General features: G+C 47.4%; 1 protein-coding gene across 1 annotated transcript; it reads right to left on the bottom strand.

Moving 5' to 3' along the window:
* Window positions 1–852: 852 nt before the first annotated feature.
* AGT (angiotensinogen) lies at window positions 853–13103 on the bottom strand. Its single transcript, XM_049868657.1, has 5 exons — window positions 12898–13103; window positions 8037–8888; window positions 4178–4445; window positions 2729–2873; window positions 853–1959 (listed from the first exon to the last, which is right to left on the bottom strand). Exons 2-5 carry the CDS (start codon window positions 8857–8859, stop codon window positions 1690–1692), a joined length of 1506 nt encoding a protein of 501 aa, XP_049724614.1. The 5' UTR covers window positions 8860–8888; window positions 12898–13103; the 3' UTR covers window positions 853–1689.
* Between the last annotated feature and the right edge of the window lie 14845 nt (window positions 13104–27948).

Here is a 27948-nt window from a genome sequence, read left to right as displayed (position 1 = left end):
AGACAGCCACTGGGAGCGTCTCTACCCACTGGGCTCAGTCTGCAGTGGGAGTCTGGGCAGAAGTGACAGGGCAGTTCCCACAGGCACTCTGCTGAAGCCCCTGAAATCGCCTAAAATTGCCTAAATGAGCCCCAAAATCAAACTCAGTGCCATCGACTCGATTCTGACTCATAGGGACCCTATAAGACAGAATAGAACTGTCCCATAGGGTTTCCAAGGCTGTAATTGTTACAGAAGCAGACTGCCACATCTTCTTCTTACGGAGCAGCTGGCAGGTTTGAACTGCCAACCTTTTGGTTAGCAACTGAGCACTTAACCACTGCACCACCAGGGATCCTACCTAAGTGAAAAAAGACCCAAAAACTAAACCCACTGCCATTGAGTCTATTCCGACTCATAACGACCCTATAGGACAGAGTAAAACTGCCCCATAGAGTTTCCAAGGAGCACTTGGTAGATTCGAACTGCCCACCTTTTGGTTAGCAGCTGTAGCACTTAACCACTACACCACCAGGGTCTCCAACCTAAGTGAAAGAACTGTAAACTATGAAACCATCATCCCCACTCCCACCCCTGGGCACTGTTGCATTTGTCTCCTTAGTGCTTATCAATTGCTAACAGATACAAAAATATTTGTTCCAATGTTTATATAAGGTAGAAAAGGAAGAGGAAAATAAAATGCTTTGCACACAAAGAAGCATCTTCCTGGTTATTAGCCAGCAGCTGTGGGCCTGCTGGGTATCCAGCCCTCATCCAGCCTTGTCCAGGGTTTAGGAGGTGTGGGTTTGATCCCACCCAGGTGGCTGGCAGAGACGCTCAACAGAAAGCACTTTGCAAATATTTATATGTGAAGGTTTATTTTTTCTATCTTCTGCTCCCCGGGCACAATATAAGCAGCAGCATGACCACCCTATGTCACCAGTAAGGAAGAAGTGCTAGCCAGCCCAGTCCCTTTATCGGCTGCCAGTGAGGTACAGTGCCCCCCACAGGTGTTCATCTATCCATCACATCAATGACCACCAACAATGACCACCACTGCTTGTGGACAGAAGTGTCCAGAGAAAGGCACCACCTAAAACTCCTCATTGAGAAGTAAGGAGTTACTTAAGGACCAACCAGCCCAGGCCCTCCATGGAAATTCCATCCAAAACATGACTCAAAGTCCTCAAAAGCACTGTGTTTGTACAGTCCTCGAGCTAACTTACACATAACTGTTCTATGGCTGAGTGAAAGATATGTTTTCCTTATGACATTTATTAATAACACAAGGGGTAATTAATCATGGTATTACACTCCAGCATAAATTCAGATGCTTGTGTTTTTCATAAGGAATTTTTCGAGAATCACAAATGGTACATAAAAAAAAAAAAAAAACCTAAGGTATTGAGATTACATACCGGTCAGATTCATATTCTCACATACAATGAGCAGAATATAAACCAAGGCAATGACAAATTTGTTTTAATTTCAAAACCCAATCTCTATTCTCAATTAAAATTAAGGAAACCCTTTTTGGTTTCTAAAATAAGTTAGTTCAGGCTCTTTGCAGGGCAGGAGTCCTGGCTAACTCTGGTTCTGGGCTCCACTTGCCCTGTTACCCACAATACAACTAACCACCTTAGGAAGTCTGGGGCGCCAGGTTCCTGCTGCTCATTATACACAGCAAGTCTTCTACCACGGAGAAACGACCTAACGAGAAGGAAAAGTGGAAGACTGTGGTGACAAATTGGCGCCTGCCTTCTGGGTCCTCCCCCTCTGGCCTGGAGCCCCGTCCCTGGGCTGCGGGTTGATCACACGGCCCAGGATGTGGACAGTGGCTGCGCGCTGCTCATAGACGACGAACAGGAATGGGCTGTTGAGGGTCACCTCCAAGGCCTCAGGCCCGCCGGGCTGCTGGGCTGACTCTGGGGGCTGCTTGCCCTCATCGGCTTTGAGTTCGAAAAGGACGCTGGTCAGCACCTGCAAAAGAGCCACGTCAGGAGGGACTGGGGCGGAGGGCAAGATGGGCTAGAGGCCTCAGAGCCGCGCAGCGCAGGCCGGGGGGCTTTTCCAGCTGTCAGGGTGATGAGCCCTCAGGAAGATGGGTGGGGACAGCCGCGGCCCAGCTCACACGGCAGCTCCTCCCAAAGCGTCCCTCCAGCAGCCCGTTGCCCCTGGCAGAGCCGACTGCCGCCCCGCGGTGGCGCACAGGACCCTTCATCCTGCGGCGCCAGCGCGGAAGGCTCTCGTGCCCGTGAGGTCTGAGGGCAGGCCCACGAGTGCTCCCTTTCCTCCCTCGGCGACAGCACAGTGCCCGAGCAGCAAAGGGGCTGGGCCGGTGACTGCGGAAGAGCACTGGCACGCGTGGGCCCTATTGGCGTATGTCTCCGCTCGCTGTTTTCCTGAAGCGGGGAGCTGTGCGACAGAATCGGGACTAGGGTGAGAAGAGTGAGGCACCGAGGGCGCGAAGCTTAAGGAGGCGGCTCCCTCTAAGAGCTCCAGGTGCCTCACCGCATCTTAGTCCCAGCCCTGCCCCAGGATCCGGAAAGGACCCCGGACTGAAGGAACACACACTCCGCCTGAGGAAGACCTGCCCGAGGGGGGTTGGATGCTCTCCCCCTGTCCCTGGCGAGACCATTCTCTCCAGGTAGGCGCACACCCACCTGCTCCTACCTCCACCCCACCTCCAAAGCTTCTTTGTGCTGTCTCATTCTATCTGGTCCAACCCCATGGTGGCCCCACACACTACCTGTCCAACTCTGGGGTTGCCGTCGCTTATTTTGCCCAAGTGCGCCTCGGGGCCCAGCAGGGTGGGCAGCTTGGCCTGGGTGAGCAGGTCCTGCAGGTCATAGGAGTCCTCCAGCACCAGCTGTGGCATGGTCAGGTGCACGGTCCTGGGGAGAGGATCCACTTTAGGAAAGTTCCTGGGGGCTTCTATAGGGGGCTCCAGGCCTAAGGGGCTGGGCCCGCCCAAAGGAGGGTGCCAGGGACCTTGGAAACACGTGTGTCTGAAGCCATTTTACCCACCTCACCCAGCTAGGTTGCCCTAACTTTTGAGAAACATTTTCTGCAACAATTAAAACCCTTCATGCCCTTTGAAACGCTATGATCAGGACGTACAAAATTTACCATAGATGATCTCTGGGTGATAGACTATGAATAATTGTTCTTTGCTTTCTTTGTTTTTTTTCTGTTTTTAGGTTGGCCGTGTTGAAGATGTATTGCTTGAGTAATTTTTTTTTAATACAATATATTCTCTAAAATAACACATTATGTCCTCTTACCCATATTTCAGTGGTTCTCTGCCCTTGATGAAGAGACACCCATGGAAGGGAGAACCCACAATGTCAGCCGCGGTGCTAGGCATGTGACATACCCCATCACATGTGCCCTCCACGTAGAAAAGTCTGCCTCTCCTTCCTCTGGCATCCCTGAGAACCTATGAATGCTTCTGGTGACATCCAAACATGATGCACCAGTGCCTGTCTCAGGAGCAGATTTCTGGGCTCCACTGGCCTGGCCCTGAGAAGCAGGACAAGGTGATGCTTCTGTTGAAGGGGACTTGCTTTATTTCTGCAACAGTAGGAAAAAGGAGCTAATGGCAACCTCCTCCAGGCAGCAAATGAGGGCTACACAGGGAACAGGAGTTCTGAGAGTCAAAGGAAGCTCCCTGAGAAAAATCCCACCCCCAGGTCTCTTTAAGAAGCCAGACGCTCCCGGAAGTCCATCACTAAGAAGCTGCAGATTGTACACGTGTGGGGTGAAATGGGCAGTGAAATATGTCCCCCCATCCTTCCAAAACAGGTAGGTGAATATAAGCACAAAAAAAGAATACTGTCTTCTCCCCTTTACCTCACCTGCATCCAGGAAGAGAGACATTAAGTTGAAAAAGAGATCAATAAATGGATGGATGGGAGGATAGATGAGTGGGTGGGTAGGTGGTTAGATGGGTGCGTGGTTGAATGAGTGGATAGGTAGGTGATGGATGGGTGGAATGGGTGAATGGATGGGTGGATGGGTGGGTGAACACAGATCTCCAGAAAAGCACTGGCAGTGTGTGTCAGTGCTTGAGGCCACCCAGCTGGCCCAGCACCCCACCTGCCCTCCCCGCTCCATGCCTGGACAGAAGAAGTGATATGATTTCCCACCTTCCGTGGGGGGAACCTGAGATTCAGAGTATGTTTCCAGACAGCCATACCGAGGAGCTAGATTCTTCTTGCGGGTCAGGAAGTCAACCTGGAGAGTATGGGCCTCAACCTTCTCCAAGTCTGAGGCGTGCTGAGGCCGGATCAGCAGCAGGCAGGCATTCTCACTGAAGGGCACACGGGTCACCGAGAAGCTGTTGCTGGCATCGCTCCAGTGCTGGAAGGTGCCAGTGCCTGAGAGCATGGGCACGGACACTGTGGTGGTGTTGTCCACCCAGAACTCCTGGGGCTCTGCCAGCAGGGAGAATCCCTTCATCGTCCCTGAAAATCCAGACAGGGCAGGAAAGACAGAGTTGGCAGTGGTCGGGCGGCAGCCAGGCTCAGAAGGGGGGCGGGTGCCCACCAAGCAGAGGCAGCGTGGCCGTGGGCAGGGGCCAGCTCAGAGCCGAAGCCTGACAGGCAAACTCTGACCACCACCCCACCTCCTCTGAGGTACACCAGTATCAGCCTGAGTTCCCCAGAGGAAAAACGGGCGCTTCTGATGAAGGCATTCTTTCACAGGAAGACAGTGGAAGGTCTTGCTCCCACGCCACACCTCTCCTTACATCTCTCTTTCTTCCTCAGCATAACCCAGACCACTCCACCTGTTCTGCAGCACAGTACTTCACCCTAGGTGCACCTCCAATCTTCTTCCTCCAAAATCCAGCCATTCTGAATTCAATAAAATAACAATAGTAACTGCCACTTGTTGAACACCAGGCACTGAACCCAAGGCTTTACACCTACGTTCTTCTCTGAGCCTGGTAAAAGAAACCACGGCTCAGAGCATTGAAGGAACTTACCAGCTAGGAACTGACCAGCTAAGCCCAGACCCTTTGTAGCCAATCATAGCACCAGCTGTGCAGGGACTGCTGGTGGTTTCCAGTTGCCAGTCTCCCTTCTTAGAGACATAGAGCGTATCGCTGGGCACATGGTCCCTAGAATAAAGACCCCATTTCTCAGCAGCTTTTCTGCTAGGAACAGACGTAGGACAGGGGATTTGAGCAGAGGCGACATGTGCAACTTAAACTCAAAGAGGGGCGGGGACACACAGGGAGCTAGGATGGCAGAGCAAGGAGATAGCAGGAGCCCGAGCCCTGTCAGTGGAGGAGCAGGGCTGCCCTGGCTCAGGTCATCATGGGAGAAATAAACCAGCTGCCTGTTGCTGTCACTGCTCTTTGGGGTCTCCCTGTTACAAGTAACCCAAGCCTGATCCCAACCACTCCCTGCAGCTGCAGTGCTCCCCCTCATCTGGAAAGGGCCTTTCTGGGATGTTTATAGGAGGGTGAGGGGATGCTGAGTAGGCCATCACAGACTGGCCCTTCAGTCTTACTTGCACTGACTCAGGGCTCTCCAAAGTTAAAGGAGGGAGCAGCCAGGAGGATAGTACCCCTAGGGGCAGGAGCTGGACATGTGTTTGTATCCTCAGGTATCGATTTTGTGAGGGTGGAGTGGCAGCCTCCACAGTGTCCTCACTAGTACCCTGAAGGTGCCGTGTTCCCGCTCACCCACCCCTCGCAGGAACCTCAGCACTGCCCAAGCAGGTCTGGGGGCAGCATTTTAGTTTAAAGGGATAAAGGACTAAATCTCTTCCCTCCAACAAAGCTGTGCATACCCAACAGAGAAGGGACACTATCCCCAGAGGCTGGTCTTTGAAAGGAGCAGCCACCCTCTTCTGCTCCTAGACAGTGCACAGTCCCCTTCACAGGGTTAAATCAATCTCCAAGGTCCAGTCAACTGATGCCACGGACCTCGGGTTGTCAGGAAATGTGGGCCAAGGGCATGGGTCCAGTGGCCAGACCCCCAGCCTGAGCTTACTAGAAGCACTCAGAGATTTTCAGAGGCCCTTTTTATGGAACATTATTGCCAAAGGAGAGCTTAACGACCCAGACACCCTGCTACTTCCATGAATGGACAGTGTGTGTGGAGGGCAGAAGGGCATTGCAGTTCCCACTGGACAGAGATAAAGGCAGGGGCAGTTAAGGAGCACCGTCAGAGGGTGGGAACGGGTGGAGGTTGGCTGCATCCTGAGTGCAGTCTGCAAGTTTCCCCTGTCCGTTTTCCTCCTCTGCCCCTTCTTTTTCGGCTCCTGGTCAGAATCCTGTGAGTTGGCATCTCTCGGAAGTGAGACTCCCTTCCTGAGCACTAGAGTCTCTATGGCCTTTGCTTTCTGGTGACCCACTTCCTCAATGACCCTCCTTCTGCAGCTCCTCTGAGTGAGTGGCCTAGGCCAACACCCCCAAACCCTTCCCAGATGGCACAGCGTCCTCAGGGCTGGCCCGTCACCTCTCACCCACACCCAAGGAGACTGGGGGCTCTTCTTCCCTTTGTTATTCACAGTGACTCCAAGGACACTATCGTTGTAGATTATCACGCTCCCCTAGCCTCTCTGTCTCCACAGTTCTCTCTCTCAGCTTCCTATCTTCCCCACAAGGTCGCCTGTCTTCTGGGTCAGCCTCACCAATGTCTCTTAAGTGCATCCCTCCCCACCCCCTGGCCTGTGGACTTGCAGAGCCACCCCGGGAGTGCATGTCCCCAGCACAGTTTGCCTGGACTATTGCACAAACTACTGCGCTCCCTGCCTCTAATCCACACAGTGCAGGGCACCACGGTGGCCGCTGAGCATCACTCTGCCTCATTCAACAGCCTGCCCACCAATGAACTCCAACTCAGGAGTCTCAGTGTCTCAAAGGCTCTCAAAATGTAGCCCCAACTGATCTTTCCAAGCCTGCCTTCTATTGGTGCCGTCTCCATTTTATGCTCTGGTCGAACAAGCCACTTGCTGCTCTCTGTCCTCACCTTGAACTCAATGCCTTCGCTCATGACATCCTCTCTGCCTGGGATGCTGTCCCTCCTGGCCATAGCCCTTCCTCTGAGCACCCCACTGAGACCTCTTCCATGCCCCAGAGCGCTCCCTCTCCCTGGTCACTCTCCAGGGCACTTGCACTTGCACTTGCAGCTTGATACTGGGGTTATTTGTTTGCATGCCTTCTCTCCCTTTGCCCTTTGGCAGGCAGCACAAGGGCAGGGCCTGGAGGCCGTTCCCACTTCAGGTGCCTGGGTCAGAGTTTTACAAAGAGCAAAGTCTCAACGATTATTTGTCAAATGAATGAGCAATCTTTGTAACACAGATTTTTTCATAATACCATCTTCCCAGTGTGAAAGTGATTTGAATAAGCAAATAAATTATTTCTTCATGCGAGAATGAGCCTAGTCCTCACTCTTCCTAGGGGCCATGAATGCTTCCCTTCTGAGCATAAGGCCAGGAGATGTGGCCATGTGATCTTGCACAAGTCACTTTGCTTCTCTGAGTCTCCAATTCCTTCCTTATCAGCAAGTAAAGGCAATGATACCCTTCACTGCATCGATAAGTAACAATGACATAATGAACATAAAATATGTACCACAGTAGCTGCACACATCCCTGGGTGGTGTGAACAGTTAAGTACTCAGCTGCTAACCCAAAGGCTGGCAGTTTGAGTCCACCCAGAGATGCGTCGGAAGAAAGACCTAGCAACCTACTTCTGAAAAATTGGCCATTGGAAACTGTGGAGCACAGTTCTAGACTCTGACACACATGGAGTTGCCATGAGTCCGAACTAACTCCACAGCACCTGGTTTGGTTTTTTTTTGGTTAGCTGCACGTGGTAGGACCATAGGAGGGTAGGGGGGTGCTCAGTCACTGCTCATCCAAAGACTCACACAGGCAGCCCCTCCTCTCCTCTCCTCTCCACTCTCACCTACCTGCCCCATCTCTGAGCCCTGGCTCTGCTTAGCTCAGTGGCAGCATTGAACATCAACTCCAAGAGGGTAGAGAATTGCCACCTTTTGCATCCAGCTGAGGGCTAGAGCAGACCAGAGGGTCTGCCTTACCTTGGAAGTGGACAAAGGTGTTGAAAAGCAGGGTGCTGTCCGGGCTGACCTCTGCCAGGGGTATGCTCATTTGCCACCCTGTCACAGCCTGGATGAAAGTCTTGATCTTCTCAGCAGCGAGATGAGGGTTAGTGGACAAGTCAAGAGAGCGTGAAAAGGTGTTTGGGGCAAAGGGAGCCAGGCCCTGCACGAATGACTGCTTCAGGTGCAGGCCGGGGGCTGTGAACAGGCCCACGACCGTGGACAGGAGCAGCCGGGCATCACCCTGCTCTCCATCCTTGGCCACGAGAAAGCCCTGGATGGTCTGCAGTGCAGAGAGGACCTTGCGCCCATCCAGTCGGGAGGTGTAGCTCTGGGTCTCCACAGGGACACCCAGGAATGTCTGTAATTTGCTGGCTGTGGGATCCACGGCCCCCAGGTAGAAACAGGCTAGGGTACCAAAGAGAGCCACTGGAGAGAGCACATGGGCCGTATGCCACGTCTTGCTCAGCACCGTGTACATATGGAGGCCCTTCAGGTTGATCAGTGTTCCAACCTCCAGGGCCCTCAGCCTGTCAACCTCCTCCAGTTTCTCTACTGCTGATGCCAGCTGGACTTGTAGGGCCTTCTCGTCCACAGAGGATGTCTTGGCCTGAATAGGAACGGGGGCGAAGGTCGGGTCTGGAGGTCCTTCTTCGTGGGCTCCCCCTGTCTCCTTAAGGCTGCTGTCATTATAGGTGAGAAGGTGGAAGGGGTGGATGTACACCCGGTCACTGGTGGCCAGGCCAGCCCAGGCCAAGAGGCAGAGGACGGTGGCTCTCAGGCTCACTTTGGCAGGGGCCATCTCTGATGGAGGTGCTCACTCTGCGTAGCCTGAAACATAATTTTGTGAATGGTAAAAGTGATTATTGGTGATTATTAAGTGCCCACTAGCCAAACTTTTAGTTTTCCCAATATCCCCTACAACCATGTAGCCCAAAAAAAGTCTCCATTTCTACATAGAATGAAAAGATGGATTTAAAGCTCCCTGGGAAGTATTTACATGATCCAGGAGCGACCCCCACATCCCTAGGTCTGTCCTTCTCCCCCAGAGAGCCCCATGTGTACCCGCGAGAGGCCTTTGTGGAAGTCCCCCAGCCCCAGGGAAGGTGGGGAAAGACTCAGTCCACACCCTCTGACAGCTCGTAAGGCCTTTGGAAGACGGGACTATCAGACACAGAGGCTCTTCCTACGGTATAAGCCAGCCTGGCCAGAAAGACCCAGCTGTGTCAGGTCAACCAGGAAACCCACCCTTCATTTCCCAGCCACCGTGTATTGTTTAAGAATACAACCAGTTGACATGGATTTGAGCCCAACTCATAGCATACCCATGTGCCGGAGTCAAACTGTGCTCCATAGGGTTTCCAAGGCTGTGGCCTTTCGGAAGCAGATCATTAGGACTTTCTTCTGAGACACGTCTGGGGGGGTTCGAGCTTCCAACCTTTCAGTCAGTAGCCATGTGCTAAATTGTTTGCACCACCCAAGAGACTCCATATTTTTATGATATGTAACAATTTACAAAAGCCCTTTCTCATGTATTGTCCTATGGAACTGTTAATGATAATCAGGTAAAGAAGGAATTGTTTCACCTCTTTACAGACACAAAAAGGGAAGGTCTGAGACAGGAAGAGATGGTCCTAAGGTCATACAGCAGGTGTGCGACAGAAAAGTCACTCAAACCTGCCCTTTCTCCAGTAGTGCCACTGGAATCACCGGGCAAGGTTTAGAATATGCAAATGCCTGAGTCTCATCCCCAGAGACACTAATTAGATTAGTCTGTGGTGTGGCCTGGCAACTTTGATTTCTTTTAATCTCCCTGGGGTCCTAACACACAGCCAGGACTAAGCTCCACTGGCTTTTACCGAAGCCCAGGCATTTCCTCCTTGTCTACAAACTCTAATCAGTTCTCAGAGGAGCTGCACATTAGCCTCCCCGTCCAGTGCCACTCACAGAGAGGCTGATTTAATTGCTCTGGGTATAGATTTTTTTTTGTCCACGTAATCTATTATTGTTGATGAGGTTATCGACGTCAAATAATGTACCGATTTTCTTCATTTGCTTTTAGTCATCTGTCTTCATGAGCAGTTCTTCACTTTTCCTTCCCAAAATGTTGCATGCCTCACTTGAGGCAACGCAGAATGTTTTAACACCACAGCTAAGGGCCTGAACACTCACTTGTCCACTGTTACATCAGATGTAACTTTGGTGCCTCTCGTTCTATGCGTTTGTGGTCCTCGTGGTTTTTCCAGTCACTCTCTGTGACAAGTTTTTGTAAGGCATTCACCATGGCAACCTTTACACATTGTCCAAACTCAGAGGCTGTTGCACCTTGTAGGGCTCCCTCACCCGGCAGGGCAGCAGAGCTGGGGCCCTCCTGCCTCTTCCTCCCTCAGAAGCCACAAGGAAAGCTCAATTTGGCTTTAATCTCCCACATGTGATGCTGATCTGCAGCCAGGGTTTGGAGCCTCTGCCCTGGACAGGGTCACCCAGGGCGGACTGGAGAGTATCCAGTCCCCTTCCCCCTCTTAGCTCTGTGACTCTGCCCCAGAGTCACCTCCCAGGAACAGGTGGGAAGCCTCTTGGGCATGAGGGAAGTCGCCTGAAATCCTAGGAAAAGGAGATTCTTGGGCTTGTCCTATTAACTTACTCTATTCTTCTCACTTGAGAGGGGGGATGGTCATTCATGTGCTTATTCAGTTCTAAACAATTTATATGGTCTCCACTCATTTCCTTTCAGAAGAGGTATACTGTACTAAGTCACTCCTTAGCCTTCTTGTCCCCTGCCTCCCTGATCCTCTTAGGGCCTCCCGCCCTGCCCTTCCAGAGCCAGCAGTAGGGAGTGGGAGGTGAGCCTCCCTGGGGCTCGTGCAGACCCCTGCAGCTGCACACACCATTCCCCACCAGTTGGCTCCACTTGTGTTGGAGCCACAGTATGTCATCATTGCTCAAGGTCATCTTGTGACCCTCAGATGCTGAGATTTTTTTCCATCTGCACCTACACATCCGGTCATTGTATCTTGTATTTGAACTTTGTTTTCCTCCCCCAGGTCTGGAAACCTGCACAGGATCTCATCCATCATAAAAGTATACTGTCTGTTGTGTTCTGATCTAGTCATCGAATTGCCATTCTTATCATTGTCAGTGAGGGCTCCTGTCTTTTGGACATATTTGCAAGAGAAAGTTTTTGCTTCCTCTGACCCTTTTTCCCCATTTCTCAGCCATCTCCTTGACCCATTCCCCCCACCCCCCACCCCACCCCCGCCCAGAGATTCCCTTTTTCCTCCCCCCCCAAGGGATTTGACAATATCAACTATTCTCATGAAAAGCCACACAAAATGGAAAAATGGAGCAGAAAGCTTTCTCCCCCTCCTTCCAGGCCTTTCTGTTTGGACAAGCTTAAGCTGCCAGTTCACAGCTACTGTAAATAGCCAAACTAAATTGAAACATCAGCGGAAACTGTGGGACCTAATCCAGCAGTAGCCAGCCTGACACAGCCCAGGTCCGGGCAATGCAGAAACCCCCAGCTCCCTCCCCTGTCACAGGCACCATCTCAGGTGAAGCAATTTCATGGGTTGTTTTCAGAGCAGACATTGTTGTTTGCTTGCAGTTGTGATCTGCTGCTGCTCCCAAAACTGGCTCTAAGTCAGCAAGCAGCAGGGTCCCGAAATAAATGGGTAATCCCACCAGGCAGGGTGGACCTGATGCTCTCTCCCTGCGGTCCTGCCTTTCTCCCTGCAGTTCTGCCTTCCTCCTTCCTTCCCTCACCGGGTTCTCCCTATCCACTGACCATACCCCTCCTGCCCCCAGCCTTCTCTATTTCCTACTTCTGTGGTTCTGGAATGTAAAGATAATGTGAAGATAACAACAAACACTTATGGGCTGATGTTCAGTGTTTACCTTTCGTCTCGTTTGTCTCCTACCACTAGAATGTAAGCTGCATGAGGGCAGAATTCTTGCCTTGTTTTGTTCACTGATCTATCCTGCATTCCCGAAATAATGCCTGGGACATAGGAGTACTCCATAAATAGTGGTTAAATGGAACCATTGGTGGTGCTTTTCAGAAGAACAGAGAAGTTGAATGACTTGTCCAAGGTCACATAGCTAGTAAGAGACAGAACTAGGATTCAAACCACACTCTTAAGCACCAATGTATACTGCCTCTTGAATAAAATAGTAAGAATATGCATTTTTAGTTTTGCCTAAAGTTTGTAAAGGCTTTCACATTATATCAGCTCTCTTAACTTACACCAAGGCCCCATGAGAGAAGGAGAGCAGGTATTTTTATTAGTCCTATTTTACAGATGAGCAAATTGAGGCTCAAGAAGAGAAAGTGAGGAGCCTGATTACACAGACCCAGGACCGGAACCCAGGACCAGAGACAGCACTGCCTGAAGGAGCTTCAGGAAGATGTAGACCACACTTCATCTGAGGCATCAGGGGAGGGGGGTCCTGTGGAGACCCACCTGCGGGCTGATGAGTTCCTTCACAGTCCCTCTGCCTGCTACAGCAAACCTTGCTTTTCCACTGAGCAGACTAGGCCCTGGTGGACTCTGAGCCACCACCAAGGGTCCAAGTACCCAGCTCTGGCTCAGAGGAAGCAGCTCGCCTGTAAGACAGGAGTACGGGCTGCAGGAGGGAAGACAGCTGATGTCTGGATGTCATTGGTGTCTCAGCAGCAATGACCCCTGTGAGGCATGGCCCCTCACTCTCACAGTATCCTAGCATCTCAGCCATATAGGCTGCTCTGCCCAGGCTCCACCCCAGATCACGCTGCCTGGGCTGTCTGACAGTGGAGGGGGACACAGGACAGGAGAGGCGCATGGAGTAGGGGCTCCAGACTTACCTTCTGCGTGGTCCCAGGAACAAGGACGGCCTCTTCCCCCAGCTGGGCCCCAGGACTTATTTGTATCTGAGATGGGGGAGAGCTGCTAGCGACTCTCAGCAGGCTGGAGGGTGGGATCATGTCACGTGGCCTGGATGTGAGGGAGGGGGCCTGCAGGCAGCCCAGCTGATGCCAAGAGCAGCTCCACTGGGCCTCCTTCCAGGAAGTTGTAGTGATCGATGCCCAATCCACTGCTGAACAGAACGAGCTGTCCAGGCTCGGGTTGCACATTGACAGGAGCTTGCTGGAGCCTGGGGGAACTGTGCAGGAGGGGCCAGACTGAGGTGTCTGAGAAGCCAGTGAGAGGGGAGGGGAGGCGAGAACAGGCGTGAGTTGGGAGCTCCTCTTTAAAGAAATGCAGCGACAAACAGAAGAGAGATTGGAAAACTGTTCTCCACTCTAAAAATAAAAGAAAAAAACTAACACTTGTTGAGCACCGACTACTACCAGATGCATAGATGCCAGCACATAAGTCTTGTCAACACGTCTACGACACAAATATTATTAAGTCCACCATGCAGGAGAGAAAATACTGAGGCCCAGAGAGGCTCCGTCAGTTGCTAAAAGTCACCCAGATAGAAAATGAGGAATGTAGGTGTGTCTGTCCCCAAAGTCTATGCTTTTTCTACTATATTCATTCACTGGCTCAACAAATATTTATTGAAAACCTACTATCTGCCAGGATTAGGGATATGGCAGGGGGAGGGTGCGGTTGCAGTTATGAAAGGGTGGGCGTTACTGAGAAGGTGACGTTTGAACAAAAACTTGAAGTTGTAGAGAGAATGAGCCAGTGTCTGGGGAAGGGCCTTCCATTCAGAGGGGACAACAAGAGCAAAGATGACGGGGTCTGTGGGTGTTCCCTCTCTGTGTCAGTCCTTCCCCTCCAACACACACTCACATACAGACTCACGCACTCACATACACCCTCTCTTTCACATGGCACGCGCGCACACACGCTCTCCACAGGAAGGAGATGGGAAAAGCATATGACAAATAATGAAAGTTGGTATTAGATAGCAGGATTATAAAAAAAAAAATGGCCTCACGTGGATTCCCATTCATGGCGATTCCATGTGTGTCAGAGTAGAACTGTGCTCCGTCGGGTTTTCATTGGATGATTTTTCAGAAGTAGGTCTCCAGGTCTTTTTTCTGAGGCATCACTGGGTGGATTCAAACCTCCGGCGTTTCTGTTGGCAGCCAAGCTACAAACTGTTTGCGCCCTTGTTGTTAGGTGCCGTCAATGAGATTCTTACTAATAGCGACCCCATGTGACAAAGTAGAACTGCCCCATAAGGATTTTTTGGCTGTAATCTTTATAGAAGCAGATCCCAGGTCTTTCTCACTGAGAGACCTGAGTGGGTTCAAACCACCAACTTTTTGGTTAGCAGGCAAGCACTAACCACTGCACCACCAGGGCTCCTTGAGGGCTCCTTACCCAGTGCCCCAGAGCCGTCGAGTCGACTCATAGCTACCCTATAGGACAGAGTAGAACTGCCCCATAGAGTTTCCAAGGAGCACCTGGAGGAGGGCTCCTTAGGGGACCTTTATTTTCTTCTTTGTGCTTTTCAGATTTTTCTCAAGATTTTATTTTTACAATGACCCTGTTACTTTTGCAACAAAGATTTATTTTTTAAATAAAAATAAATAGCCCAGTATGTCTGAGCAATGTAACAGGGAGGATGGGAAAGATGAGTGCACTGTAAACCCTCAGAATTTTACTTGTGAAGTAGATGCAGTTATTGGGATCTGATCTCTCTTCTGGACAGAGGCCCCTGGAGTCTAGCTCCATGACAGCAGAAGCCACCTGGGTCCTGCAAACCCAGGCACTGAGACAACTAACCACATGTGGGCAATTTGAACTTGGGCAGGCCCTGCAGAGGGAGGCTATGCGGTATCCCTGGGCTCTTTCAGAGCTGCTCAGCGGGCAGCAGCCCGGACACTTCCTGTCCCTGTGCCACCCTGCCACCACCTCTTCAAGGAAAGGCAGGAAGACAGCGAGGGACAAAAGGCTCCCCTCATTCCCTCAGCAGCTATTTTTTTGAGCCCGACTCCTGCTCTCCTGGTCCTTACCTGACTTTTGCTGCAACTGGTCATTCCACATAAGCTGTGTTTATTCTCTCAACAATATTTCAAACAGAGCTTGCCCCATTTCCTTCCAACGGGTCAGCTCAGCCCTGCCTGTGGTCAAAGGCTAGTAGCGCCCGCTGGTTTGCACTTATTCAACGCTAATCTGTCTGCCCACCACCCGCCATGTGCTAGCCCTGCGAGGCCTGAGAGCAGTGGCTCTTAACCTCTCTGCACCACGACTTCTTTAGTCATCTGACGGAGCCATAGGTCCACTCCCCAGAAAAAACAGTCGCACATATGTGCACGCCCAATTTCACTCACAATCACACCTGCTGAGGTCCTTTAATGTGCCACTACAAACCCCTGCGCTGGAAATAGAGCTGAAGGGGCTTTTTTGTGCCCTCAGGGAAAACAGTCTGCGGTTAGGGGATCCAGGGAACGGGCCTATCTACTGATATTCCCTGCTCTGTCTCTCTGTGGACTTGGGTATCTGGGTTCCCTCAGGCCTCCAAATGTGTCACCTCTCCTTCTAGTCCTCTCTGGAAGAGACAGGGGTTTAGACACAACTTTGCTCAGTTCTCTGCTCTGCTTACCAGCCTTCCACTGGGGCCTTATTTCTTACCAGTGAGGCCTCTCCTCTTCCTGGTTCCCTCCTGATTTCAACCCCTCTTACCCATCCAAATTCAGGACCCAGTGATCCCCTCAATTCACCCAAAGACCCACTTCTCCCTGAAACCAGGTTGGCCATGCCCACTCTACCTCATGCCTTGACCCCTGCGGCCCTCAGATCAAAAGTCCTTCTTGTCTCCTAGCCTTTGCAATCCTCACCCATTGGCTCGGCCACTATGCCCTCCATTTAGCTTCTACAGATGATGCCTTTTGGTAGTTAATTGTGTATGCTTTTCTGTAATGCTCTCAAACCACATACCTGTAATATGTATATGACATTGTTATATTGCTTCTATAATGACCTTAAGCCACAGATGCATAAGTTACTTATAATGTGATGTCAACCTAGACAACTTCAGAATTTAGACACAGAAACAGAGAAGTATGTGAAAAATTTGGTAAACAACCTTTAAGTTGAGTTTGCCCCTGTATACTGTAATAACATATAATTAATCTTTGTAAACTAGCCTTGAGACAGAAGTTGTAAACAGCCTTCCTAATCTTTAAATCTTGAAGTAAAGATGCAACATTCAACTAATCTCTAACCCTGGGGAGAAGATGTTAACATACTAGTCTTTGACGTTACACTGACCCTTATTGTGTGAGGCAAAGGTAAGAAATCAATATATAAGCACTGGATTCCTGCTCTTTCCCTGAGAGAAGGCCAAGACACTCCAAAAGGGAGACCCTACCAGAGCTTATACTGACGCTCCGCCTGCCATCACTGACATCGGACCCTAGGTTCGAGTGACCTCCTCCGAGTTTAAGCTGTGGTCAAGCCTTCTTCCCGAGGCGCCTCATTGAAGGTAAATGCCTGAAGTCTAAAGATTTGGACTGTAATCCCACTGAACTAATATTGTAATTATAATTGTTAATTCTGATTCCTCTGTTTTAAATAAATGTCTTAAGGTCATACTTGTGTGCTTTGCCATGACTAACTTGCAATAAACTAGTTTATGCATGCCAACCCTGAGCATTTCTTTATTTATGTTTACTGTAAAATCCTACAGGACAGTAATTCACCCTTTCTCTGAATTCCTTCAGCCCCGAGATCTCTATTGCACAATTACGTAACTTTTAGCATATTTTAAAGCAACTTCTCAGTGATTACAGCACATGTCAAAGTTTATTTCAAAACTTGTCTCAAGGGGAGAGGCCTTGAAGCAAGCCAGTGCAAAATTTCTCTCCTGGTGAAGACATGTTGTTGGCAAAAAGAATAAGGAAATAATCATTGTTAGACTGGATACCATAAAGAATGCCTGCTTGAACTTTTTGCAAGACTGCTTAAAGGCCCTTAATCAACTCCCATGGCTGACAGTCGGCTGGTTGGGTCTTATATGAGAGGCTTTTCAGCTCATTAAAATGAATTAGAAAATTGCTAGAGCATTTTATTAGGAAGGTAAATTATTCCCAGAAGGAGCAACCACTCCAACAGACCACAAAGTCCTGGCCCTCTCAGGTTTAAGACGATTTTCTTTCCCATAGGCATTAACCATCTGTGTGTTCATTCCATTAGTGGAAGGCAGGCACAGAGTTTATCTGTGGCTAAGAAAAGAGCGATTGAATAAAAATAAATGCTTAGTGTAGGAACTGAGTAAACCATGGCTCAAAACTGGATCACTGGAACCCAGCTGTGTGTCAGGAGCAAGCAGAGCAGGGGCATCTGGGGTCCCTCAGATTCCCCCAGGCCAGCCTCATTTGGGTGCCAGTCCACTTTGTTGTGGTTACAGAGATGAGGCATGGCCTAAATGAAAACTCTGACTTTCTGATCTCCTGTCTAACCAACTAGCGATGTGGCACATACATGTGAATCAGGAAAGCAGGGGACTCTCCAGTCAGGCTGATGTTGCAATCAAACTTGAGCCGGCGAGTGTGAGGCAAGGAAACTGGGTGGACACAGGAACTGAATTTTCATTCTTGCTGCTAGGACAAAGTTGTTTCTTTGGGGACTTTTTTCTGCCTGGATCAGAACTGTTACCACTTGAGCATGCCTGGCACGAGACGTGGCCATCGGCACATTGGTTACTGGAACCAGGGAAACAGGAGCTGAGGAAAATGCGGTCCTGCGCCACATCCCATGATCACCCTCCAAGTTTCGGGTTTTTCTTCTTACGACTAGGACGCTTGTCCAGAATTCCAAGGGGGCTTAAAGCCACACCACCTTCTCGCTGGTGCTCATCTTTGCAAGGAGAGCAGGACCTGGCCCTTGGGGCTCTCAGTTTATAAAATGGCTCATAGGAAGAGGCTCATTTCTTTCCAACTGAGAGCACCCAAACACAGACAGAGGTTTCTCAATTGGCTCACACTAAAGAGTCCCAGCACCCCCATTTCATCAGGAGGAATCCGGGGCTTTGTTTAGCCCTTTTTGACAATATGGAAAGCTGTGGGAACTGTCCTGTGGGCTGTTTGTTCTATGTGACAGTTACCTGGTGAAGAGGTGGCCACTCAGTCAGATGCAGCAAAACCACAGACTGGAGGGGAAAAATAACTTGAGATAAATCTCCCTGAGGACACATTACAACATCCTGGGAAATGTCATCGGAACGTGTTTCAGTGGTTACAGCCACCCAATGGCTTTTCTTGGTTGGCATTTGCAGTTTTGTAATTAGGAAGCAGGCTGTTTGTTTCTATCAATCTCAACGTTAGCTGATATAATTAGTGAATCCAGTTCCAGGTTCTTGTGAAAAGTGGTAATAAGCTTTATGCCAAATACTGTAGAATGCTGACACACCTCCAGTTCCCAACACCTATTTCATTTCTCCACTTATTCAGAAAAATGGAGAAGACTAAATACTCCCTTTCCTATCTCCACTGTAGCCATTAGTAGTCACATAAGATAGTTTTGGCCAGTGAGACATAAACCAAAATCTGTTGAGGGATTCTGACAGTCCTTTGGCTTTCCTTTTGTTGGCCGAGTCAGTGGCTCAGGCTTACCCCTTCTTCCTGCCTCAAATGTTGATGTAACGTCTGGAGACAGAGCAGTCATATTGCAACTGTGAGGCAATCAACGTAAAGCACAAGAGGCCAACAACTCAGAATGATATGGTGGAATGATAGAAAAAGCCTGGGTTTTGATTGGCATATAGAGCTGCTAAACTAATACCAGCAATTGCCTGTCTTTGAATCTCTACCTGTTTGTGCACCTGTAGTGGAACTTTCAATTATGTGCAGCCGAAAACATTCTTAATAACACAACCTTTATTCTCACTCAGAATTCCCACTTCAAGAATTCAGTACCACTGAGCACAATATGAAAACCCTGGTGGCACAGTGGTTAAGAGCTACTGCAGCTAACCAAAAGATTGGCAGTTCAAATCCACCAGGCACTCCCTGGAAGCCATATGGGGCAGTTAGTTCTACTCTGTCCTGTGTGGTCCCTATGAGTCGGAATCAACTCCACAGCAATGGGCGTAGTCGAGCACAATATATTTCCCATAAAATTTCAGCCTCTTTGTAACGAGTTTTCCTTTTTACATTTTCTTTTTTTCAGTTACTTTGCTTTTAAGGGAGCAACAAAGTGTAGAGTGCAACATTTTTTCATTGAAGTTCAGAATTGTCCGCTATGCCCAGATGAGGTTAAAGACTCCAGACCTTAAATGAACAACAGTGTTAGTGTCATGTTTTGCCATCACCTTTGCTTATATGCCTCATCTGTAATTAACTCTGTGTGATGTGAGCCTGAGCGAATGCTCTGCCTTCAATTTCGACAAGCTAGAAATACAGTTGTCCTTCCTCTATCTGTTCTCCAGAAGTTTTATGGTTCTTAATTTAAGTCTGCAGGGTGTTGAGCTTCTCTGAGAAAGCTCCGTAAACCCCGACAGTATACACCTTGTGGTATACAGCGCTTTATATAATAGCTGCCACCCTGAAAAACTGGGTGAAAATAAAGACTGGGTACTGCATTCCAGGAGGTGTCTATTTATAGTATTCATGGTCAATCCTATCAAGTAAAGGATTGTTTTATAAAACAAATAATAGAGTTAATATTCATCTATTCTAGGAGTTAGCAAACTACAGTCTATGGGCCAAATGTGAATACCTTTTGCTTTTATAAATAAAGTTTATTGCAACACAGCCATGCCCGTTAGTTTATGTATTGTCTATGGCTGCTTTCATGTTATAACAGCAGAGCTGAGTAGTTGTGGCAGAGCCTGTATAACTCTCAAAGCCTAAAGTGTTCACTATCTGGCCCTTTATAGAAAAAGTTTGCTGACCACTATTCTATTCTGTTAATTCATGTAGTCAATGACAGGGCAATAAATCTATACTTACATATTGTCCTTTCATTTAAAAATCAGTATTAGAAACATCTACTGTATTTACAGCATTTATTTCATGCATAATTTTATTATCCCATTCCTGTAAGGAGGATTACTTTCCAGAAAATTATGAACATAATGATGCAAAAAGTTAGATAACATATTTTATCCAATTCATAATGAATATGACAGGTAGAAATATTCCACACAACCTATCCTGACAATGGTAGAACTGTACATTACAAACATTGCCACCAACTGAAAATTTATCTTTGAAACATTCTGTTGGCAAAATTTAGATCCGCAAATTTCGAGCCTGGGACTTTGGACTTGATCATGGAAGAAGAAAAAAAAAAAGAAATAAAGAAAACTTTGAGCCTGGGTATAAACAATAACTCTCAATGGCAGAAGATATAATTAGTAAAATTTGATGTAAACAAAAACTAGTCAATTAATCAGCTCTTCGTTATAAAATTTAAATGGAAATGAATTTATCCTGATGAAAATTATTTCTAACAAAGAAAAATGGAAAATGTTTTGTTAATTAACTTTAAGAAAATAAAAATGATTTCATTATACCTCATAGAAATTGTTCATGGAATTAAATTGGCTTAACTGATTTTATTCCACGACTTACTTTTTCAATGAAAATTCATCAGGAGTCATATAAATCGGATTAAAGTATTCTTATTTAAAATAGCAAATTCTCATGAGGCCTGAGTTTGTTCTGTGGGTGCTTCCCAGTTCAAGCATGGCTCTGGCCAGGCCTGGGATGCTATTTCCATGTCACTAGGGTGAGCGCCCCTGAAAACAAACACAGGAAGTACTGCTTCCCAATCCTTTCTCCCCATCCAGAGTTCCTTGCACTTGTATTACTGCAACAGCTCCCCACGGGTCCTGACTCCATGTGTTTGCTTTGGCACTCCTGGTTGGGAAAAGTCTACAAAGAACAATTTTGCTCACAGTTTAATAAGTTTAGATAAGAAATGGCTGTCCAAATGAAAAATGTTGTCACCCTTTCCCCACCCAAGTCCCACAGTTGTGTTGATTTAGATGTGTGTGTCCTTGTTGGCCAGAGGTACTACCTCTTGCGAAAACTGAGTTCCAGAAATAATAATTTACTTAAATGTTCAGTTCTTTTCCCATGGAAAATATTGCAAAGAAATTTGTAAAGAGAAATACAGTTAGTAAAAATGGGAAGCAGAAAATTCAGAGTGGAACAAAGAATCCAGTTACTGTAGGGAAGCTAGAAAAGACCATCAATTAGAGTCAATATTATAGTGGCTGGTTTGAATTCTTCGGTCACTGAGCCTCATGCCAGCCACAGCTTAGAGAATTAAATGAGGAAAAAAGCTCACAATAGTTTCTTTCTTTATCTTAAAAATGAAAAGAATCAATTGCCTTGTAAATGGTTCAATGGCAAATGGTCAGGCTAACTTGGCATAGAGAGTTGGCCTAAGATGTCATATTACCACTAGGGTGGGACAGGGCCCTATTTGGTTTGCAATTACAATATTGAAAAACAAAACAAAGCATTTAATTTGATCAATAACCCTTCCCCCCAAAAAACAAACAAACAAGTCCATTGCCATTCAGTCTATTCCGACTCATAGTAATCCTCTAGGACAAGAAGAACTGCCCCATATGGCTTCCTAGGCTGTAATATTTACAGAAGCAGACTGCCACATCTTCCTCCCAAGTAGCATCTGGTGGGTTCAAACCACTGACCTTTGGTTAGCAGGCAAGTGCTTAACCACTGCACCACCAGGTTCTTTAGTTTAATCAATAACTTACATTATTTTATTATATTCTTAATCAACACTGAGGACTCTGATGGCTGAATTAATCTCCATTCTTATCAAATATTCCTGTTCCGTAATTTAATGAAGTGTCTTCTGTATCCACCGTACAAACTGAGAGAATTGTGAGGCTCCAGACAACTCCCAACACCTGTCATCTCACTCATTTTCGATCTTCATATCTGTTCACCTTCCTTTCAGCAGAACCACACTGAGAGAAGATAGTTACCAGTGTCTCCCCACGCCCACACCCTTTCCTTACCATCCCATGCCATTCCATTAGATCTTGCAGTGCTTTTTAAGAAGACATCTGGGCTATTTGAGTAAGGAATCAAAGAATTTGAATAAGGAATCTAGAAGTCCTCCCCTTCTCCCTCGCTCCTAAGAGATTGTGTTCATGGTCGCCTTCTGGATACAAGTTGCCATCTCTGTTGTTTACAAGATGATTAATTGTGAGACTTTCATGCAAGGTAGCCTAAAACTGGTACTCCAATAGGTCCAAGAGACATATAGGCCTTGAAGAACCTAAAACTACTCCAATGGTGATCAGGCATGACCCTGATGCCCAGAAGGGACTTTCTCCTCATAAAGCACAACCTCCCTTGTCTACCCACTCCTGACCTTAGCGACACCACTTGCCAGGAAGTGCTTCTCATACCTAAGCCCTCTTTGGGTGGCCTCGCAGGCCAGCAGAGATACTGTCTCATGATACCCGGCTTCCAAAATATCAATCCCAGATATCCGCCCCAGGAGGCAAATATCCAACTGCCCACACTGGGTTATTCTGCCATTGTAACCTAAATCTATCAATCAGACTGTCAACAAATATTTACTGAGCACATTAGGAATGGAAAAGCCAGCATGACTACAGGTGCCGAGGAAACTAGAAAATTGTGAAGGACTACTATACATGGAAACCCTGGTGGTGCAGTGGTTAAGAGCTATGGGTGCTAACCAAAAGGTTTGCAGTTTGAATCCATCAGGAGCTCCTTGGGAACCCTATGGGGCAGTTCTACTCTGTCCTTTAGGTTTGCTAAGAGTCGGAATGGACTCGACAGCAACGAGTTTGTTTGGTACTATATTCAGCTTTATGCCATTAAGCATAAAAACCTATGTGGCATGGGCAACTCTCCAGCAAAATTCAAATAATCAAAACTGACTCAAGAAGGAAGAGAAACTCTGAATAAACAACTAAGGAGGTCAAAGCTCTACCCCACAGACAACACCAAGCCTAAGTGAATTTATGGCTAGGTCCATCAACTTCTAAGGAATGAATAATTCTCCTATTTTGTCAATAATTACTGAGAACCTACTATGTACAAGATTCTAACCTAGTGCTATGAGACATATAAAGTTTTCCTGCCTTCAAGAGTCTTACATCAAGTTAGAGAGATAATATTTACTCACATGGAGATGTAAACAGCAATGATAACATGGTTGATGTAATTGGTGTCACTGAATTGTACATGTGAAAAATGTTGAATTGGCAAATATTGTGTAGTCTACATTTTTACAACAATAAAAAAATTTAACAGCAACAATAATACTACACTACCGCTCACTGAGCATTTGTTATGCACAGGTCACACTTCCAGGCACTTCACACCTTATTTTCTACCCTCATAAAAAAGTAAGTCATGGGGCCCAGGACAGGAACAGTGGAGGGGCACGTCCTACTTGAGCATAGCCCTCTCAGCACCTGCACTGTTTTTGCTCTTGGATCAGATACTTTTTAAGGTCGAGAAACATGGCTAACATATTTTTATACTCCCTTCAATCTTCGGTGAAAAAACTCCTATCTCATGGGCTGTTGCCATGGTGGCACAGTGGTTAAGAGCTCAGCTGCTAACCAAAAGGTCACCAGTTCATATCCACCAGGTGCTCCTTTGAAACTCTACGGGGCAGCTCCACTCTGCCCTATAGGGTCGATGTGAGTCGGCATCAACTCCACAGCATCAGGTTTGGTTTTTGTTTTTTTATGGGCTGTTGTGAATAGTAAATTAGTTAATTATAAAAGCATTTAGATCAGAGTCTGGTGAACACTTTTTAAGTATTTTAAGTATTAGCTAGTTATCACTCGTGAAAGGCCTGCTGGGACATGGTTAGATATAACTCATCTAGGCTAACAGCGAGCAAAACTGCAAAGGGAACGTGGCCTGCTATCCCCATACTGGAAGCCTAAGATTTCTGCCTTTGGGTATGGTGTCTCCATCACCTACCTCACAGGCCTCCACCACTCTCTTGTGGTCTTCCCCTTCCACTCTCCCTGGACTATCTCATCCTCACTTAGCCATCATCCGATAACCCCCAAGTCATCTTCAGCTAAATCTCTCCGCTGAGCTCTAGGATGGTTTTTCCAACACATAATAAGCACTCTGTGTTCACATATGCCTACTGAACACATGGTTGTCCCAGATGTCCACAGGTTTCCTAACCAGGCTTTGCCTTTCCCTTGCCCCCTCCAGTCAGTTACTCACATGGCAGAGTGTCCTTTTTACAGTGTAAATCACTCTCTGAGAAAATCTTGCCAAAGGCTGCCATTGCAATGAGAGAAAAATCCATGCCCGGGCATTACATAGTCTGGCTGCTGCCCTCCTCTTGAAGCTCTCCAACCATGCCTCACTTTGTCCTCCATGCTCCAGCCACACTAACCTCATTTCTGCCCCCTGAACACAGACTCGACATGAGCCAGGGCCTTGACACTTGCTGTTCTCTCCACCCCGCATGATTTCTTCCCAGATCTTTCTACTGTGGCTCCTCACACCCAATCTCAGCTCATGTTTCATCCTTTAGAGGCCTTCTGTGGTCACTCCAAAGAAGTGTCTGCTCGCCCTGCCACTCTGACCCATTCCACCACCTCATGGTCTTTATAACAACTGTCATCATGTGAAACTATATTATCTATGTATCTGTTTATGTACAGTGCGCTCCATGAGGTTGGTCTTGTCCTCACAATATTCCAACACCCAGAACAGTGTCTGGCCAGAGGTAGGTGTCAGAGCTCTGCCTGAACACCAAGACAGAGGAGCATAATGGGGCTGGTGGGAGGAGCCCTGGGCGGTCTTGGTTAGGGGTTTGAGGTCTACGGTGGTGTGTGCACAGTCTCACCTAGTTAGCACATTTACTGCAGAGTGGGCACCTAGACCAGCCCTGGGCACCCTGAACACACTCAAATAAGCAACTGGTGATCGAAATCACTGCTTTTTAAACGTCCCCTGAAGTCTTCTTAAAACCAAACAAAGTTTTATTTAACTAGGAAAAAATGTCTGCCTTGAACATTATGCTCTTTTAAGAACTATCTATAAAAACCATTGCTGTTGAGTCGATTCCAACTCATAGCGACCCTATTTATAGGGGACTGAATTGGCAACAACAACTCGAAAGATTAGATAAGAACCTTAGGAGGCAGTGAGTTTATGTTAATGACAGAAGAAGAGCTCAGTAGAGGAGGGTAAGAATGGTTGCACAACTCAAAGAATGTAAACAGTGTCACTGAATTATACAGGTAGAAACTGTTGAGCTGGAGGGTGTTTTGCTGTGTATATTCTCAACAACAACAACAAAATAAAAAATAAAATCATCAGCACTTTTTGTGTGAGTTCCTCTAACTGACATCAAGTTTTAGACTCAACTCTTTACCAGTTTGTTTCTAAACAGACTTTTACATGTTCACCTAGAAAAGAAACATCCAAGGGCCAACACCTATGACAATTGCCAGAAGAAACCCATTCTGAGGGGCTGTGTGTTGCCAGGCTGTTGTCTGTACATTTACCTACACACTTAAGGCTGTCTCATTTGCTACAATGTAAGAAACTAAAAGCCAAACCTGTTGCCGTAGAGCCAATTCTGACTCATAGCAACCCTATGGGGCAGAGTAGAACTGCCCCATAGGGTTTCCAAGGAGCTCCTGATGGATTTGAACTGCTGACTTTTTGGTTAGCAGCTGAATTCTTAACCACTACACCACCAGGGTTTCCATAATAAACCCAGTTGCCCAGTTGGGCCAAAATGTCACCCTTGCTTATTGTGTAAAAATAGAAAGAGTTCGAGGACCGATTTTTCCTCTGGAGAACTTGGAAATGAATTCCACACAGAGAGCTCATCCAGTAATATGTTGCTTACAGATGAATTTCCACAACAGTTTCACTCTAGGTACGAAGGAATCACTCAAAGGTTGGGGCTAGCCAGTGTGAGGAGGAACTGGATGTGGTCTTTACCTCAGTTGGCCTACAATTCAGCCATTCCCATTGTCTTGCCTTTTATTTAGAGACTATGTAATAGGCTTGTTATGGCAGTAATTCAGGGGCCACTTCCCCCATCTCAAGGTGAGAAGTGGGGGCCCAGGGAAGAGCTCAGACTCCTCCTGAATCCAGGCTTCTTGGGTCTTCCTGTCTACTCTCTTTTCCATCAACTCTATGTTCTGTTTCTCTTTTTCAGATAATCTGATCATAAATGGAGTCCACGGCCCACAGTGGAGTTAGTGTGTGAGTACGTATGTGTTTTATTTGTTGACTTAAATCCCCCAGTTCACAACAAAACACTTGAATTTAGGTCCCCAAGGCGGGAGACTCTAAAATACTTTCAGCTACTCCCAGTGAAGAATTTAACTCATTGCTGTGCTGATCGTCTTAGTAAAAGGCCCAGAAGACTGGAGGAATAGGATTGATAACCAGATAACTCACTGCAGCAGTAGGTTCCTCACTGCGGGGCTGCTGTCGGGTATTCTCATGGAGCTCCTGCCCTCTTGTGGGAGATCCTTGCCAATGTCGCTCCTGGCAGCAATATGGCCAAAGACCTTCACTAAGGGCTTCCCATCAGCCTTCCAGAAAAGAAGGTGACCCCTGACTCTCACTGCCAAAGCAGTTTCTCTTTCCCCCTTTTCCCTCCTTAGGGTGTATTTGGAACCTGGTTTCCCATTCTAGGAGCCCTGGTGGCAAAGTGGTTAAGAGCTATGGCTGCTAACCAAAAAGTCAGCAGTTCAAATCCACCAGCCGCTCCTTGGAAACCCTATGGGGCAGCACTACTCTGTCTTATATGGTCACTATGAGTCAGAATTGACTCGATGGCAAAGGGTTTGTTTTGCTTTTTTTTTTTTTTCCTGCCCTTCTCTGTTCCCTAGGGACTGTGTCAAAGGGCTCCCTTGTCTCAATTTCCACTTGGCTTCAGCTAATGTGAAACATTAGCAGGAGATTATAGTATTGATTCCACCTCACTGCTTCCCAAGCCTCCCCCATCCCCATAGGTCCCTTGGACCCTGCGTTTCCCAACCCTCTTCAGTTAGCTTCCACCTCTCACCTCACTTCGGAAACTGCTCCTCTCCAGACACAGAGGTTAAACCCCTTGTCTGTTGAGTAGATTCCATTCAAACAGCCGACCTTTTGGTTAGTAGCATAGCTCTTACCCACTGCACCATTAGGGCTCCTCCTGCTGCTGTTAGCCTCAGGGAACAGCTCTTCTATTGTGGTTTTCCTGCTCATATCTTTGTAAATGCTTCATTTATTAAAATTCTCAAATTACCCGACTTAAGTGTACTGTTTCTTTCCAGAACCCTGACTTTACCATTTTAAAGGAAACTGCCTCACCTTAGAGGAGTTTGGAAAAGAGTGTCAAAACTCAAAGAAAGAGGATATCCTAAATCAAAAAAGTTTGCTTCTCTTTGCTCTAATCTCTTGATGCAGCCGAGAAAACATTTCACAACATGGATGAATCTGGATGCCATTATGCTGAATGAAATAAGGCAATCACAAAAGGACAAATATTGTATGAGGCAACTGTTATAAAAGCTCAAGAAAAGGCTTACATACAGACAAAAACAATCTTTGATGGTTATGAAGGAGGGGAGGGTAGGAAGGGGAAATTGCTAGCTAGATAGTAGACAAGTGTTAACTTTGGTGAAGGGAAAGACAACTCACAATGTAGAGGAAGCTTCCTGGACACATTCAAACACCTTGAGGGACTGAGTTACTGGGGCTGAGGGCTGGGGACCATGGTCTTGGGGGCATCTAAGTCAATTGATTTAACATAGTTCATAAAGAAAATGCACTACATCCTACTGTGGTGAGTAGTGTTTAGAGTTTTAAAAGTTTGCAAGCAGCCATCTAAAATACATCTCTTGGTCTCATCCTATCCGGAGCAAAGGAGAATGAAGAAAACCGAAAACATTAGTCCAAAGGACTAATGGACCAAATGAACCACAGCCTCCGGCAGCCTGAACCCAG

The sequence above is a fragment of the Elephas maximus genome, chromosome 24 (assembly GCF_024166365.1).
Source record: "Elephas maximus indicus isolate mEleMax1 chromosome 24, mEleMax1 primary haplotype, whole genome shotgun sequence".
Classification (NCBI taxonomy): domain Eukaryota; kingdom Metazoa; phylum Chordata; class Mammalia; order Proboscidea; family Elephantidae; genus Elephas; species Elephas maximus.
This window is presented reverse-complemented; position numbering and strand designations above follow the sequence as displayed.

Coding starts and splice junctions, on each gene's coding strand:
- AGT (XM_049868657.1), bottom strand. CDS start 8,859: ATGGCCCCTGCCAAAGTGAGCCTGAGAGCCACCGTCCTCTGCCTCTTG. Junction 4,446..8,036: donor CACCTTTGTCCACTTCCAAG/GTAAGGCAGACC, acceptor CTGGATTTTCAG/GGACGATGAAGGGATTCTCC. Junction 1,960..2,728: donor GCAACCCCAGAGTTGGACAG/GTAGTGTGTGGG, acceptor GCTCTTTTGCAG/GTGCTGACCAGCGTCCTTTT.